At 33.7% G+C, this 18,705-nt stretch overlaps 2 protein-coding genes across 2 annotated transcripts in view; one reads left to right on the forward strand and one right to left on the reverse strand.

Annotated features, from left to right (window-relative positions):
- LOC131853999 (protein cramped) overlaps nt 1-18,624 on the reverse strand; it is a 44,247-nt gene extending 25,623 nt beyond the window's left edge. The window contains exons 1-2 of the mRNA XM_059205119.1: nt 18,446-18,624; nt 17,411-17,517 (exon numbers count right to left, since the gene is read on the reverse strand). Of these exons, the coding sequence (XP_059061102.1) occupies nt 17,411-17,517; nt 18,446-18,458 (120 nt within the window). The 5' untranslated portion in view covers nt 18,459-18,624. The remainder of the gene's footprint in view (nt 1-17,410; nt 17,518-18,445) is intronic.
- Nucleotides 2,000-15,888, forward strand: LOC131854000 (lipase 1-like). Its single transcript, XM_059205120.1, has 8 exons — nt 2,000-2,110; nt 9,690-9,906; nt 10,780-10,891; nt 11,217-11,457; nt 12,024-12,182; nt 12,910-12,991; nt 14,737-14,855; nt 15,709-15,888. Exons 1-8 carry the CDS (start codon nt 2,021-2,023, stop codon nt 15,886-15,888), a joined length of 1,200 nt encoding a protein of 399 aa, XP_059061103.1. The 5' UTR covers nt 2,000-2,020.
- Nucleotides 18,625-18,705: the final 81 nt, after the last annotated feature.

Consider the following 18,705-nt stretch of genomic DNA (forward strand, 5'->3'; position numbering starts at 1 on the left):
TCCATCTCAAGTTCTTCTACTTGTTTAGCCTGTTGAATGATACGTTCATGTTCAAACCTTTTCTGGGCCAGCTGCATGGCGAACTCTTGCTCACGTTCAAACTGCTCACGTTCCCGTTCCATGCACCGTCGAGCTAACTGTGCCTCTGCAGTCAACCTACGTGCCCTAACTGTGGACGATGACTGTAGCGACCCCGACAAATGCACTTTAGAACTGGAGCCATATTTCTTGCGTTCGGTGCTTAACGTAGGACTCTGAATAGGCGTAATAAGTTCAGGGTGGCTTGTCGCGAGCATCAACGTGGGTTCGGCTAAAACGTGGTCAATTTCTGGTGACCGACCGAACCCACCCGCGACGAGCATATCAGACTCCGAACATACTTCGCTAGTATCCTTCGCTTGCGTATATTTTTGTGTCTTCAATCCCGTTTGCATGATTGTCCTCGTAAATACTTCGGCGATAGAGGACTAAACTGTGAAGGTCGGCTCGAAGACCAAATGTGAAGGATGGAGATCAAGATCACGAGCAAAAAGTAAAACGGCACCGTTGTAGTTGATAGAATATTTTTGTATTAAATTGACTTATGTCATATAGAAAAAATATAATAAAAAAACATAGATAATAAAAAAGGTATAAAAATAGTTTCCAACATAGTCCCACCCGTGTAGCATTTTGCTACACAATTATGTCCTCATGGAGTAGGGCCTTTTTGTCCAGCACGGGTTTCCTCAGCGTGCCCCCTTGCCTTTTCTCGAGATAGAACTGAAATAATACTTATTTCAGTTCTATCTCGAGAAAAGGCAGTGAAATTACTGAAAATGAGACATAACATTAACCATTCCAATTTTAGATTTAGATATATTTTACATATTTTTTATTTTATTATATATATATATTTTTATTTTAGATTTATATATATAATATTTATTTAGAATGTCACATGATAATGTGTGACGATGTTGACTGCTTCGGTGGTCTAGCGGTTTAGCATACCGCTTTACTTCCGATGATCGCAGGTTCGATTCCTCGCATGGTGCAACATTTTTATTCATGAGTATGATTCTTCGTATTGATCTAGGTGTTTTATATATATATATCATGTATGTATTTAAAAAACCTAATGTAAGTATTTATATCAGTTGTCTAGTATCCATAATACAAGCTCTGCTTACCGTGAGACTAGATGGCGTTGTATTAATTGGCCAGGGTAATTTATTTAAAGTGATCTGTGGTGTTGTTCATGTATATACTAGACGGTTATTGTTTACCATCAGGTGAGCCGTAAGCTTGTTTACTATTCAGTTACGTAAAAAAACTATAAATGTCTGTTTGTCTGTCCACTTTTTTGTTGTTTATAAGAGATAGACATATATGCATAGAAATAGTTATATATTTGTAATGTAAGAATTAATTCACGATATCTAAACGATATGCGTCACATAAAGTACAGTCAGCATCATATACATGGTTACAACGTAAACAGTACAAATTAAATGCAGGTAGAATCTTCATGAAACCGAACTATTATTAACTATTATTGAAGATTAACCTTGTATATGATCATACTGACTGAAATTACATCATATATATCACTTAGATTTTTTTTGTGTTTGAAATTACTTTTGATTTGAAAACATTTATAATCTGTATTTATCTTTAACTACAATTAATCCGCGACTTTGTCTCCTTTTTTGAGATAATTGATAGATGATAACATGAATATGATTATGAGACATGATATAATCTATATAATCTAATTTAATATCAAAATAAAAGTTCAATTAAATCAGCTGTATAACCGTGAAAAGGTAACAAACAGTCAGACATATTATCGCATAATATTAGTCTATTATTAATTGCAGTATAATATATTTATGAAGCCGACTGTACATTAACGTTATATGACAAATATTACTGGCATAAAATAAAACCACACGCAGGACTCGCGAGATGAGTATTTCGAACGCGCATCGATCTGCACACGGTCAGGGAGCAGAACGTCGCTGTTTGCGAATGAAGCATGGCCTTTATAATCCCAACAGTTTTTGTGTTGTGCTCATGCTTTATCTACAGTGAGACACAGATGAAAAAGGAGGCATATATGAGTGTGGTGAGTTGCTACAATTCATTTTGTACTCACAGAAAAACAAGGATTTTAAAATTGGTTTCATTAATTTATATTTAGAACAGTTAGCAAGTAATCACTACGTTTTTGATTGGTATTGAAATTGATATCGCTGGCGTGTTCGATATTTAAATTTATAAACGCGGTAATAACAAAGATGTGTGGTGTAGACGTCTTCACCAAGTATATAAGTAGACAACACTGGCATCATAGACAACACTAGCCTTTTGCCAAAAAAAAGAAAAAAAAAAGTAGACAATACAGCTCTTTTTAAGCACTGGAGTAGTCTATACATACAAATAAAATTGGAGTGTCTGTTTGTAACATTGAAATAATCGTTTTTTACTACATGCATGTAAATACGGTACATAGATCAAAGTAACAGTTTTTAAAATTTTTGTCTGTCTGTTTGTTCCGGCTAATCTCTGAAATGGGTGGACCGATTTTGAAGGGACTTTTATTGGCAGGTAGCTGATGTAATAAGGAGTAATTTAGGCTACATTTATTTTAGCAAAAAATCTTTTATAATAGTAAAATAAGTTAAATTCCATGCGGACGAAGCCGCGGGTACAGCTAGTCTTAATTAAGAAGGAAAAATAAGTTGCGTTCCTCAAATAAAGTGGACTAAATATTAAACTAGTTGTGCCCGACTTCGTCCGCGGAATTTGACTTTATATTTCTAACAGTCACTAAAATGGTAGTTTTTATAATTACTCCATTAAAATATTATAGATTAAAATTTTTAGGACCTGAAGGGTCTTCGGCCCCTACCTTGACGGGAATTGAATTTATAACCAAATCAACTCACTTCCTTGTATTATAAACGGAATCAGTGAACCTTACTACACAGACTCTCCTCAGTCTAATGTTACCAGGTAATCTGTGCAGCGCTTAAGTTTGAACTGAATTTATATAAACTTTCTGTTTCACCACTCTCATCTCAAGCATCGCGAGGACACGTAGTTACAATTTGGTACTTGACGTGGAATATTATTACTAACTAGCTGTGCACGCGACTTCGTCCGCGTGGAATTTAACTTTATTATTCTAAAATAAAAGTAGCCTAAGTTACTCCTTATTATATCAGCTACCTGCCAAAAAAAGTCCCGTTAAAATCGGTCCAGCCATTTCAGCGATTAGCCGGGACAAACAGACAGACAGACAAAAATTGTAAAAAATGTTATTTTGGTGTATGTACCGTATTTATATTCATATGCATGTAGTAAAAAACGGTTACTTCAATATTACAAACAGACACTCCAATTTTATTTATATTTATAGACTAGCAGTGCCCGCGGTTTCACCCTCAAATTGAAATTTATAGCCTATGTGGTATTCTGATGTATAAGATATATTAATGTAAAGTTTTATAAAAATACAGTAGTTTTTGCGTGAAAGAGTAACAAACACCCATCCATATTCACAAACATTCGCGTTCATAACATTATTAAGATGTGGCAGTTACCGCTACACTATCCTACTCTGTGAAATATTATTTTTCAGTTCCAATAAAGAAATCTTATTATTATTATATATTTAAGTAATTATTTACTATATAAATAATAACGACATACTCCAGTGAAGCGAGAAATTAATAATAATAATTGCCACATTACTAAATAATAGAAATGACCATAATTTTCTCGTCATTTCGACAAGTGTATAAGTGTAATGAGTGCGGGTACGTGAGATAATCTTCCGCGGATTTGTGCCTGGTATGACGGATCTAACAAAATTGGAGGCGATAGTGAGCGAAAAATGTTTTTTTTTATTTATCAAAAATAGGTTACAATTATTATTATTATATAACTCGCCAAACTGTAGAATAGTTTGTTCGCAAAATATAGTTCATATTTATTAATACTTAAACTCTTTTTTTTTTGTATATGATAATGAAATGGTGCACCCGCCTGCGCTAACGGTTTACGCTGGCGGGGCATCAGTAGAAGATTATAAGATGAGAATGAGGTCAGGTCAGTTAGCCCATCGTGGTAAATTAAACTGGAATTTATCACGATGATTTCCAGGGGGAACCGCGTGGAGGTCAACCTGACATGGTACATTGCTAGCAATGGGGTCAACAGTCCACATTACTAACAACCCCTTCCACCCACTTAGACTCACTTATCTACATCTATACATATAAATCACATACTTAACAATAATTTAGTAAGTACCTATTCGTTTTTTATTATATCAGCTTGGGGTGAAAGGTCTAACAATCCGTTAGTAATGTAGACTGAGCTACTGCTAGCAGTGCACCATGTCCTTGTCGACCTCCACTCGGTTCCCCATGGTAACCATCGTGATAAATTCTTGCACGATGGGCTGACTAACGTGACCTCATGTTGATCTTTTCAACTTCCGCTGGTGCCCCGCCAGCGCTAACCGTTAGCACAGGCAGATGCGCTATTTCATTATCATGCGTAATGAAATTCAATTAAATGAAATGAATGTTTAATTACATGTAAAAAAAGCTAAACAGTGTTTTTTTTTTAAATTTGTTCTCAGTACTGCTCAAGTAAATTAGAAGTTTGTTGCATCACATCTAAATTGTTGTATATATTTGGGACCAAATACCCCGTAGTTCAAATTTAATGTTAGATAATAAACACAGATGATCATGATCATTGCCTTGCCTTAATTCTATTACTTGTCGGCACAGTATATCACCTTCTTCTCCCTATTGGCCATCATATCTGAGCATACTCTCCTTTCTTTAATACTATCATCTTTCACACAATCCATCCATCTTATTTTCAGTCGTCCTCTCTCTTTCCAGCCATCTACGTTCATATTCTATACTTTAAGACATGATCCTCGTTCCTCCGCCTAAGAAGCCCATACCACGTCAATCAATAATCTCAGATCGTATATTAAATGAAAATGCGTTGAAGTTATAGTGATTAATTTATCTGCGATAAGTAATTGCAGCGTATCATTGTCATCATCATTTCTAATCACATGGACACAATCGTGACTGTCACGAGACGACGGGCGCACACAATGATATAATTATTACAATAGTATGCCTATGAGCGAAGGCATTATAATTTTATACTTAAGGCTGCATCTCCAGGTCTCTGTTCATACTAAACGTGTTACTAATGGAAATTTTTTACTACAGTAGAACTAGTTAAAGAATTAATTTCGATAAAATTTTGTCCATAAGATAAGGCAATGAATATCTATGTTACACGTGTGGCGAATCTACTATCATCGTGCGGTAATGTTACCAAAATTTAATTGAATAAAAATAATAGAAGATAAACACCGTTGCCTACGTTACACGTGTGGCGAATCTACTTACGATGGAGCAAGAAGAATAACAAGCTTGTCATTCGAGACCGAATCGCCTTCTTGTACATATACTAATTGTAAATACTTCTATATTATAAATATGTAAATAGTCACGACTGGTTTCTCTTCACCTCTCTCTTTCCTGATGCTGCTTCTACATGAACATATAATCATAAATAATAGCGGCCCCATCTTAGCCGCTAAACACGCTTTTCTGATTTTTTTAAACAAGTTTTTTTAGCAATATTAAGTTCATTTGTAGGACCAAACCAAGACAATAAAAAAATACACTGCTCTTGACACAACAATACCCTTTCCATGGCGTAATTGGAAATGCATTCAGGCCCGTTATGGATAGGGTTTAGCTAAGAGATATTTATAATCAGTATGTAAAATATCTATACCTTATTTATTTAATGACCCTTATTATAAATACCATATCGAGTAACGTAGATAGGAAAAATCGGGTCGTAACGTGCACGTGACACCCCTGGTGTTTGAGGCCTACATAGACTACGTTTACCATCAGATTGGCCTTATGCTTGTTTGCCACCAATCATGATAATTATATACGAGTACATATTAACTCAATAATTTAAGCTGAGTTTGTGCTATGTATGCATAACATCTGATACATTAGACATTAAAATATAATGAATACAAAGACATACTAACAAACATGCTTATAAAAACAAATACGGAGAACTAACTTGTGACCTAAACGCGGAGATCGAACCCGTGACCGCTATAAAGTAAGGCAGTTGGTTTAACCGCTACACTTACAAGCAAGACAAGAAAACGTTGGCAAATTTTTAGCAACATATTACTAATGTTTTAGGGCAACAATGTCAAGTATGATTCTGAACGATTATTTAGAAAGCCACTTTCTAATTCCATATTCTAATCGTTCAGAAATATTGAATATTATTTTTAATATTTGACAGATAAAGTTGAACTTACCAAAACTTGGTCTGAATTCATAGTTCATCCGCGAGATGGCGTTAGGTCAACTCTTGTAACGAGCCTGTATACGAGTGTCTGTTTGTAATATTGAATGCATACATGCATATAAATATAAATACGATACATACACTAAAAAATCATTTTTTACAATGTTTGTCTGTCTGTTTATTTGTTCCGGCTAATCTCTGAAATAGCTGGACCGATTTTGACGGGACTTTTATTGACATGTAGCTTAATAAGGAGTAACTTAGGCTTTTATTTTAGAAAAAATCTCCAATTAATTTTTTTATTATATTCCACGCGGACGAAGTCGCGGGTACAGCTAGTTACACATATAGTAGTCAACAATGCCTACCACATCTTCGAATGAAGCCGTGAACAAATTTATCTACTAGTAGTATCCACTTTCCGCATGAAATTTATAGCCTATGTATTATTCTGATGTATACACTATATTATTGTAAAGTTTCCTTAAGATCCATTCAGAGTTTTTACGTGAAAGAGTAACAAACATCCATCCATCCATCCCTACAGACTCCATACATACATACAAACAATCGCGACTATAATACTAGTTAGATGTATTTACAAAAAATATAAATTTAGGTATTTCTATCAATTGCCTTTTTTTATGGATGATAATGATATGGTGCACCCGCCTGCGTTAACAGTTTACGCTGGCGGGGCACCAGTGGAGGATGATAAGATGAACATGAGGTCAGGTCAGTTATCCCATCGTGACATATTTACCAAAAATTTATCACGATGGATTCCAGGGGAACCGCGTGGAGGTCAACCTGACATGGTACATTGCTAGTAATGGGGTCATGGTCCACATTACTAACAATCCCCTTCCCTCTATAACTTGCCTTAGGTATATCCATAACACCAGCTGTTAAGACGTCGATCTGATATCATGCAGTGTTAATGAAGGATTCCTTACTCTTTTACCTTTTTCTCTATAAGTCGTATATGCATACACGATTTGCATACATATATTTATAACACAAGAAGTAACGTATATATTTAAAAATATACAACAATTTGGATGTCATATAACAAAATTCAATCATCATTGAAATCCATAATTTTTGCGTGAAAGAGTAACAGATATTCCCAGAAAGACAGACCCATACTTACAAACTTTCACGTTTATAATATTGGTCATATATGTATTACTATAAATAGCACTTTATAAATAGTAAGTAATATATTATAAATTTTATATAGTGCTAGCTACTCGCCGCGGCTACGCACGGTTGTATATGTATTATATATAAAAACCTACCTCTTGAATCACTCTATCTATTAAAAGAAACCGCTTCGAAATCCGTTGCGTAGTTTTAAAGATTTAAGCATACATAGGGACAGACAGGGACAGCGACTTTGTTTTATACTATGTAATAATGATACTATCAAATCAAATATGCGATTACTTAATTCTACTACCGGGTCAGTTCATGACGTGATAAAAGGAAGCGAAAACTCTAATAATAGCGATACAAATAAAACCAGCCATGAATTAAAATCGGAATTCGCACTGGGCCCTGCGCGTGCGCATCTCAGTAACATAATCAGGATAAACGTGCGCAGAATGGTACACTTCCATTGTTTACGTTTTTATGGCCATTCTGTCTTAGCCTTGAATAATTATTCAACAGTGTATTATAATTGGGTGTAAGGAAGTAAATAGTTTAGTGAGTATAATTTCAATCAATCAACTTGATATCCATACATTCATGTAAATTTCAATAGAAGGTCGTGCCAAATTTGAAGACATTGTTTATTTATTTAAAATCATCATCTGCTTCTTCCTTATCCCATTTATTTGGGGTCGGCGTAATATGTTTTTCTCTTCCATTCATCTCTGTTCGCAGTCATTCCGTTATTTACTCCCTTTCTCACCATATCATCTTTCACACAGTCCATCTCTTTTTCGGTCTTCTTCTACCCTTATAACCATCCACATTCATATGTAACACCGTCCTTAGGATATGATCTTCATTCCTACGCATTACATGCCCATACCACGATAGAACGATTCCTCTTTAACCTCTCTGACATTTATTTACAATATATTATATTAATAATATTATAGCTCGAGATTCACGTAATAGCTAATGTGTTTACAATTTCCGAGAAAGTAATACATTAATAAATTTAAACAGATTCTTAATGCAATCAGATAATATTGTCTAAGAATGAATGTTTAGCGGTAACTAATAATTAATTACCACAAATAGCCGAGTTTCATGTGTCAGCTTTAAAGTAAAAGAGTTCAAAAGTCAATGGGAAGTATAGATCTGTTAATTAGTTGCAACATGTATAAATATAGTCATAGAGGCGTTGATATAGTTGTTACAAAGCAATCAGTGGTACGGATGATTACGATGATGAATATATCGATCATTAAAATATTATTATACGTCGATCATCCGCTGACGTATTTATTTAATATCCTCCATAGTATATAGTATTTCAATTAAATCAACTAAATAGCGGAAAGTTTGGATGTCGACAGTAATTTAATAAAAAATAGTCAAAACAAAGTTTCAAAACCTTAATGTATATTTAAGTATGTTTATCAGTTGTCTAATGCCCGTAGTACAAGCTCATCGCTGTATATAAGGTAGCGCTATTTAAAAGCAAAACAAACAAAATATCTTTATTCCTGTAGGTCTATTACAGACTCTTATGATATATACTCTACTGGCAGTTCGAAGTTCTTTCCAGCTAAGAAGAACTGACAAGAAAAACAGCTCTTTTTCTTTTCAAATAAGCTTGTACTTGATCACAAAAATAGGGATACATTTTTAAGATTTTTAATTAAATATGCTATTCACTACTTGAATTGAATTAAACAAATATATATCCATCAAGATATATTTTTAAATTTTTAATTAAATATGCTATTCACTACTTGAATTGAATTAAACAAAATAACATATATCCATCAATAGTTTAATAGACTTCCGCCAAATAACACCTAAATCGATTAAATAAATATGCTATTGTATTTTTGTCAAAAGGAAATAATTAACAGTAGCGGTTTTAACCCGAAGCGGTTTTATACTACATATGTAAAACATAACTAGACATTTAAAACATAACTACTACCCACGTAGTGGGGTAGGTACAGATGAGCTACATTTATATAAAATAAGAGAACAGATATTCTCTTTTCTGTTACCAATTACGCCACGTAAAAATGCACTACTCCGTCACACTTGAATATTTAATAAATATTGCAGTCATAAATTATCAATAACTTATAAACGGTTTTTGACTTTATATCTTTCAGCCTCAGTTAATAACATCTGCTGGTTATCCTAATGAGAAGCACAGAGCTAAGACCTCTGATGGCTACATCCTGCAGATGCATAGGATCCCAGCCGGGAGACGTGCCACAAGACGATCTGACGCTCCGAATGCAAAGGGCAAGAAGGCTATTCTAATAATACACGGATTATTGGGCAGCAGTTTAGACTTTGTCATAATGGGACCAGAGAGAAGTCTCGGTAAATACTATTTTAATAATAATACTAGCTGTCCCGGCAAACGTTGTTTTGCCATATAAATTAAAATCGCTATTAAAAAATAGGGGTTGATGCCAAAAGGGTGAAAATTTAGGGTTGTATGTATTTTTCAATCCTAAATAATAACAAAATGAAAATAAAATATTATGTCGAAAAACTAAAAAAACATATTTAGGGGTGGATTATCACTTAGAGGTATGTGTTGTGTATACGAGAGGCAAGTGAAATCAAGGACTGCTATAAGCACACTGTTTATTAAATACAAGTGGCCGTGAGGCCGTGACGTGTAGCGGTGCCACCGTTGTACTATATATCAATCTATACATATATAACAGTATGAAAATATAAAATAGATAGTAGCCGATTCTCAGACCTACTGAATAGATAGTAGCTGATTCGCAGACCTACTGAATATGCATATAAAATTTCATAAAAATCGATCAAGCCGTTTGGAGGTAGTATGGTAACTAATATTGTGACACGAGAATTTTATATATAAGAAGAAAGAAGATATTACAAAAAGTAATGTGTGTAAGGATTTTTATGGATTGGAATTGTGCACCCGCCTCGGCTAACGGCTAGCGGGGTTCCACTGGTGTCCAAAAAACAAATGCAATCTAAAACTAAGCTACCCTTGCGTTATGGGTATTAGACAACAGATAGATCTATATTTTTTAAATACATATATTGTACATAGAAAACATCCAAACCAACACAATCAATCATATCCTTGAATACAAAATTCCGACTCGACGACTATCAGCAGCAGTATTTTATACCACCGCTGCCGTCACAATCACAGTATCATTACCATTCAAGTAATTTTAGTAAAGAAAAGGCAAATCTTTTTTCCAGCATACATCCTGGCGGACGCGGGCTACGACGTGTGGCTGGGGAATCTACGCGGTAACATGCACACAGCGCATCAGACATTGCACAGGAATAATACAGAATTTTGGGCTTATAGGTACGTGAACTTATTTATTTATTGCACCAAATGCAGAAAATAATAAAAGCAAATACACATTAACTTATACAGAAGGGAGTCTTACCACAGCTGCAATCTTAATAGCTAAGCAATCTCTTCCAGACTACCTTTGGGTGGATTGGTTTGGTCTAGTTAGCTTCGCAAGCTCTGCTTAGCTTGAGACTAGATGACGCTGTGTGAATTGACTATGGTTATATTTTTTATTTATTTGTACACTTTTACATTGATAAATACAGAGAAAATGTTTAAACAACAATCCCTGTACTAAAACTCAAATATTATTATTATTAATATTGTTTTTCAGTTTCGAGGAACATGGAAAGTTCGATGCGCCAGCTATGATCGACAAAGTCCTGGAAGTAACAGGTCTGAAGAAGATCCTGTACATCGGTTACTCGATGGGTACCACTACATTCTTCACCATGATGTCCCAGAGACCGGAGTATAATGAAAAACTGGTTGCGTTTATAGCATTAGCGCCTGCGGTCTATTTGGATAATGCTAAATTTCTATCCAACATGCTGTTGAAAACGGTCAATCTACCGGTATGTATTGACGAAAATATTATGGGCTAGTTCGGTACGCAAGCTGAAGTTAGCTTGCGGTCCATCTCATGCTAAATGGTAGCCGTTGGTTATTGACACCGTGGAGAACCACACGCGAGACACCTCATGAGTTGCCGTTCCAGAGGACTATATATATATTTTTTTAATACTACGATGGTGAAAAGAAGCATACGGCCCATCTGACGGTAAACGGTTACTGTAATATATAGACGCCTGAAACACCAGTAGTGTCAAGTGCGCGTTGCCAACCCTTAAGAAACTTTAATGTACCCTTCTTGAAAACCTCACGCTTTAGTCTCTCGAGAAAGTAGTCAATTCCACAATTTAGTTGACGCGGTTAACGCGACAGATATTACTTTAAATAAAATAAAAAAATGGTAATACTAACTAGGACAATAGGGTAACCAGGAAGAACAGAATAACGATTGAACACATGAAAGTGCAATCACAAAAAAAATTACTTTGGAAAATAGATTTTACAACTAAAAATATAATGTGGATACTGTGGTTCAGAAATTTGTTATAAAAGTATGTGATTTTTTCAGGCTACGATGCGTGCTAGAGGTGTTCTTTCGGCAACAGTCGATGCAAACGCATTGGACTTCTTTATGAATAGCTTCTGTAGAATTAAAGAATTAGAGAACGATATATGCATGAGGGTCATAGCCGGAATAGTTGGAGAAGATTATGAACAAATTGATGTGGTAAGATATAAATATACATTCACTAGTATTTCGCCGTGCTGGCTATAAAAGGAATTGGTAGGGAATGCTCCTTCTATGTAATTGGAATGACAAATAAGCTGACGGCACGCCTGATTGAAAGTAGTAATCGTCGACTATATACAAGAACAGACGCACATAACATTTGTGATGTACTTTTTATATACTAACCAAGCATACTGCCCTTGTGTTGGTAAATTGTTACCGTAGTCAATGGACGCCTAACTTTGCGCAGAGGCAATATCGTATAATACAATACAATACAAATTAATACGAAGTGAGATTATTGCTAGATGAAAAAGCCTATGGACGTTTGTTACTCCAGGGGTCTCACGTGCGCGTTGCCGACCCTTAAGAATCTTAATATAGTCTTCTTTAAAAGGCACTACTCATGCGTTGCCATTTTATTAGACTATGCCTCCAGACTTCATCCGAAACGCAACTCACAAAGCAAGCTTCTTGGCGTCCTAAATACATGACACTGAGGTATCTACGAAGAAGATATTGTAAAGGATGTTGCTGGCAGCATGTCCATTTATATAAATATTGTATTCTTTTGATAGCTCTAAAGTAACTTTTAATTTCCCTGAGTCCTATTGGGAAATATACACGTAAATTAAAACTGCTTTCATTGAATAGTTGTATAGTGATCTCGCTACAGTTATATTATATACCTTGGTACAATAACAATTTTCTTTGTCACATGCAGGAGCTCATGCCAATCTTTCTTAGGAGGTTCCAGCCAGCATCATGGAGACAATTAGAACATTTTGGAAAGATTGCTATAACAGGTATACCTTTAATATATATTCAGTATATTATTAAGCCGTACAGATATTTTAAGTAACTTATATTTTAAACCAAACAATGTAACATTTTCTCGTAAGTTTTATCTTTAAGCCCTAATCGTCATAATCGCTATAAGAAAAACTGTTACGGCAATGAGTAGAGTTTAGACATAGTTTGAAAGCCTTAGTGATAACTATAGACCGGATTATATGCATTTGCATATTCGCATATTTTAGCCATTGTCAGAGGTAATAGCATATTTTACCTACGATCTAGTTATGATGCATATTATCGGTACATTTACAATATTTTTCACTCACCTTGCGTTCCGAAATGCGACCAAATTTAATATAATAACAGTCACAAAATATAAGCGCTATTGAGTAATAATTGTGACTTTTGACTACATTTCGGAACGCAGTCAGTAGCCGCGCGCGTCTTTTGTTTTGACAGTTACGATAATAAAATGAAAGAGACAGTACGACGTTCTCGCCTACTACAAAGTCGTTCTACCTATTACGCATATAAATTGTTACATGTTCAAATTTTAAATAATTTTAATATCATATAATGTTACTGTATCTATTATCGCCTATCAAAAAATAATTTACTAATTTTATGCAGATTTTGAAATAAAAAAAATTCTCTATTTTTTTTTGGGATTCCTAAAATTTATCATTCAAGTTTGCATATTCTGCCAATTTTCGTGGATATTTCAAGCATTATTCATGCATATAACAAGCTTTTTATGTTGCATATAATCCAGTCTCTAGTGATAACTGTTCAACAACCATACTACGAACGTTCGCCGAACATTCAACACAGGCTTCCAAACTATATCCAAAATCTATTCATAGCCGTTTAGAGACGGAACACGTCGCAATGTGGGTGCAGCTACGATAACTGTCGAAGTTTGACCACTAGTGGGGAAGGTCTTAAGGCTTCCGGTAGCGATGGTCAGATTTCCGAACTGAATGTTTGTGGTCACAGACATGCTAATAGTAGCGGAGTTAAATAATACAAATCCATTAAGTAATGAAATGGACTTTCGCAAAATAATAGCTAATTCGATAAAATATATATAATAATTAGTTGACCCCAAGTACTCAAGTCAACTCCAGTCAATCCAATAGAGCGTGGTATAGCAAGTGTTGAGTGAGTGGAAATGTGCAAATAATAATTTAATAAAATGTCATAAATAATTAAAACTAAACATAAAAATATAATGTCCAAAATACAGATACTAATACAATATATATAAAGATAAGCAATATTAATATGCACTTGAATGTGAAGTTATTCAAGTGCATATTAATATTGTAATAAGAATAGTAGTTACTAGAGTTAGACTTGCTAAAGAGGATTGCTGGAGTACCCGAGGAGACCGAGAATACCGAGGAGAGTGGGGTTTTTTCTAGAACTGAAACGGACGATGTTTCTTGTATGTTTTGGGCTTACCCAACCCTGGTTTTAAACTACTATTCTTTTATTTTTAATAACTATGAATACATGTTTTTTACAATAAACTCAACTTGCCGTATTTGTTTTTTTTTTTAGTATTAACAAACGCGACAGTGGCATATTTTATCACCATTTAAAACTTCCCTAGACTTCCACGAATATTTCAAGACAAAAATTAGCCAAATCGGTTCAGCCGTTCTCGAGTTTTCACGAGACTAACTAACAGTAGTTCATTTTTATGTATATAGATAGGTAAGATCAATTATGCGATTTCGTATTTTTTCAGGTGTGTTCACATCATGGGAGGACGGTTTATGGGGAGCAGTTAAATCTTACAACTTGTCAAATGTCGCTACTCCTGTGTCTTTATTTTATGGAGAAAGTGATCAGTTAACTGAAAAATCAGTAAGTATAATGTAATCGGTGCATAACCATTCATCATCAATCACCATCGAGAACATAACAAAATTAAACAATAGAGCAAAATGCTCGATAAAAAGTCTATAAAAGAAAACCTTGTAAAGGGAAGGAAGACCAATGACCATATTCGTGAACTGAAAAAAAATCCAAAGTAAAATTAAAAATCTACAACATTTTTTTAAAACCAACATACAAATTGTACCTATAAGTATAATATGTAATTCATTCTAATTTCTTATTAAAAATGGTGCAGTTTCTTGAATATTCTACTTTTTATACCCTGTATAATATACACCATGTATAATATAGAACCATATATAAAAACGGACAGCCGCGGCTATCTAACGGTTTAGTACACTGCATTACATCCGATGGCATCAACATTTGGATTCATTAGTATGATTGTATTGGTCTGGGTATTTTCTAAGTATATCATGTATGTATTTAAAAAAATAATATATCAAAGTATAAGTTGTTTTGTTCCCATATCACAAGCCCTGCTTAGCTTGGGACTAGATGGCGCTATGTGAAGTTTCCTAAGATATTAAAAAAAAGTTCGGGGTCAGCACTGTTCCAGGTACCTAAATGAATATGATGTTGTTGGTCGAGACGATGTACATTACAGATGATAATGGACTGACGATATGTACATAAAAATATTGATCTTATATACTAAATGACAATAGGAAAATGTAAGGTGGGGTGACACAGTTTAGACACAGTAGAGCTTAGTAGACAATATTGGATTTGTCTTACTAGCCATTATTAAATGCAATTATTATTTCTAGGTAACTGAATCCCATAAACCTATAACGAAATTACATATTTCTGCTTACAGCAAGTAATGAGGCTCGCTGCTGAACTGAAAAACATGGGAGTCCTAGAGTCCGTGGAACCATCAGGAAAATGGCCATTCAATCATTTAGACTTTGTAGTAGCTAAGAATGTTGGTAATATATTAAATAGGCCATTAACTAAATATGTACAGAAGTTATATAATAAATATGGAACTGATTAGTTATCATCGTTTTTTTATTAAATCAATTAAATTTCGTTAATGTAATAGGTACTTATTGGGGGAAACGGGATTGTTAGTAATGTGGATTGATAATCTTATTGCTAGCAATGTACCATGTAAGGTTGACCGCCATTTGGTTTCCTGAAAACCATTGTTATAAATTCTTCATGAATTTATCACGATGGGCTAACTGATCAGACCTCATGTTTATCTTATCATCCCCATGGGTGCAACATTTCATTATTATCCATAAAAAAAGGTACCTATTAGGCCCTTTTTATGCAATGGTGCACATAGTCATCCATATTGTATATTATATATATATATATATATAATTCTAAGACTCTCTACATTTCCTTCTACAGGTCATCATGTATACATTAGACTAGATGTATATATGATAGATGAATACATATTATATACATATATGTATATATTAATGGAAATAAATTACGAATCAAACTAAACATATATTGTATAACACCAAGGTTTTCTTACCATATGTTATACTAATATATTTATAATGATGTATATATTAAACTAGATGTATACATTATGATAATAATGAAAGTTTGTGTCAGTGATGTTATCAATTTATTCTCATACAAAATATCAGTCCTAAAAGTAACTAAGTGGAAATACATATATTTTAGTATAATTTAGACTTAAACATAGCCATTAATACATACACTTTGGTCACTGATTGCTTTGTAAATACTATAAGAGGTTAATTAACTGCCTTACCTAACAAAGACTTGCCTACATAAAGAAATAAAAATATTTTCTTCATGTAGCAATGAAGAAAATATATTTTTAAATTTTTAATGCCACCCAGACATGTCATTACCACAATCTCAAAATGTATTACCATATAACTAATGCAGATAATTTAGCAGCATCCCAAATTGTAACCTTACTTATAACAACATACAATGTTAAAAATATTATATATATAACAGTTCTCTAACCAAAAGTAGTCTGGAAGAGGACCTCAATAAGACCACCTTTTGTATCATCATTTTAATTATTTTCTGTATCTGTTGCAATAAAGAGTATAAATAAATAAAAAAAATTAAACCACAGACTATCAGAGAAGTCTGTGGAAGGGCATGGACAACTCCTAACACCTGCAGTCTCTATCTCAGAGACGCTAGTATATCAATCTAAACATTCAATTGTTTTGTTAGTAAGTATAAAGCCAATATTTCATACATTTATTTTAATACATTTCTTTGCTTCAGAAATGAACTACATCAACTGAGATATTGAGCTGATGTTTTGTACATTATCAATATGGACATCTGCTGTGTGGTAGTCGAATTATTTCAATCAATTGCATGCAATGGTTAATAAGCATTATTGTGTTGTGATAAATTTGTCATTCCACCGTTAAACTGGTGGATATAAGCAGTAACATTTTTTCTTTCTTCTATTTTTTCCAAATTGGAACTATATATTGATATGCCAATATATTACAATTTCTTTCTTTCTTTCTAAATATAAATAAATGTATTTGTCTTACCTTTCCACCACCAGCCTTAGTTGGAGCCCCAGGATTCTTAGCAGCAACATTACTCTGTGCAACTACCACTGGCTGTTTTATTTCAGGTCCTTGTGAGCGATTTGCTTCTAAAAAATAAAAAATATATTAAATCTTGCATTTTCTGGTACTGTGTTGTTTCTTTATTCTCATCAAGATACCATATCACATTTTATATTTGATGAGAGACAGCTTTTTGTTATATATTATAGAACAATATAAGGTGATAATTTTATCCTAACTAATATTAATAATGTAAAGCTCTCTGTCTGTTGGTTTGTCACCTTTACACAACTAAATGGCAGAACTTAAGTAAATTTGACATAAAGATTGCACCATGATAATGGACCAGATTCTTCCAGATTCATTTTTATGATGTGAAGGTGGAGTCCTTTTATCATAAAAATGAATCTGGAAGGGGGGTGAAATAGGGGATGAAAGTTTGTGCAAAGTCCTAGAACAGCTAGTAAGCAATAATAAATTGAGTAATGAAATGTCACATTACAAATAGAGAAAGTAGAGTTGTCTGTATCTATAGTATAAGAAAGCGAAAAAAACATGGTACTACTATGGAAGTCAACATAATTCTGTTAACAATTATCAATATTGAATAGACCAGTTATTTTGTTCAATATTAGTAAACCACCCATCTAGTATAAATATGTATGTATGTACTTTGTATGTACTACAAAGTTATTTATAAAACAAAATAATCAAGAAAATAATTGAATACTACGATTCCTACCAAGGCAATAAAGGCAGTTAACTAAACATTCAAACGAATTAAATGATTATTAATAGTCCTCAGATCATTAAATACAAAAGAAGGCCGAAAAAGAGATGGATGGACAGTGTGAAAGATGATATGGTAAGAAAGGAAGTAAATAACGAGATGACTGCGAACAGGGATGAATGGAAGAGAAAAACATAATACGCCGATCACAAATAAATAGGATAAGGAAGAAGCAGATGATGATGATCATTAAAAATAAAAATTATAACTCAAGCATGAGTTACCTCTATTAGGCATAGCAGTATTTCAAAACGATGACGGGAAAACTGATTGTAGTTATTAGAATGCTGATATATTTTTAATCGTTTTTGTACTTTTAGAATTATAGATAAGTTGAAATTAATTCAAAGAATTGCATTATAAACATAATTACTTCATAAACTGAAATCATAAGATAAACACTTCGTTTGACAAATAAATCACCTGAATTTGACATTTGAAAGAAACATTGTTGAAAAATGACAGAAGTACAGAGCAGGCACGA

Source organism: Achroia grisella, unplaced genomic scaffold (genome assembly GCF_030625045.1).
Source record: "Achroia grisella isolate CSIRO2021 unplaced genomic scaffold, CSIRO_AGI_Agris_v1 utg918, whole genome shotgun sequence".
Lineage (NCBI taxonomy): Eukaryota > Metazoa > Arthropoda > Insecta > Lepidoptera > Pyralidae > Achroia > Achroia grisella.

What these genes read in the sequence shown, in the direction of transcription:
- LOC131854000 (XM_059205120.1), top strand. Translation starts at nt 2,021, where the DNA reads ATGGCCTTTATAATCCCAACAGTTTTTGTGTTGTGCTCATGCTTTATC. An exon ending in ACAGAATTTTGGGCTTATAG is followed by an intron (nt 10,892 to 11,216) that starts GTACGTGAACTT and finishes ATTGTTTTTCAG; the next exon opens with TTTCGAGGAACATGGAAAGT. An exon ending in TGGAAAGATTGCTATAACAG is followed by an intron (nt 12,992 to 14,736) that starts GTATACCTTTAA and finishes GTATTTTTTCAG; the next exon opens with GTGTGTTCACATCATGGGAG.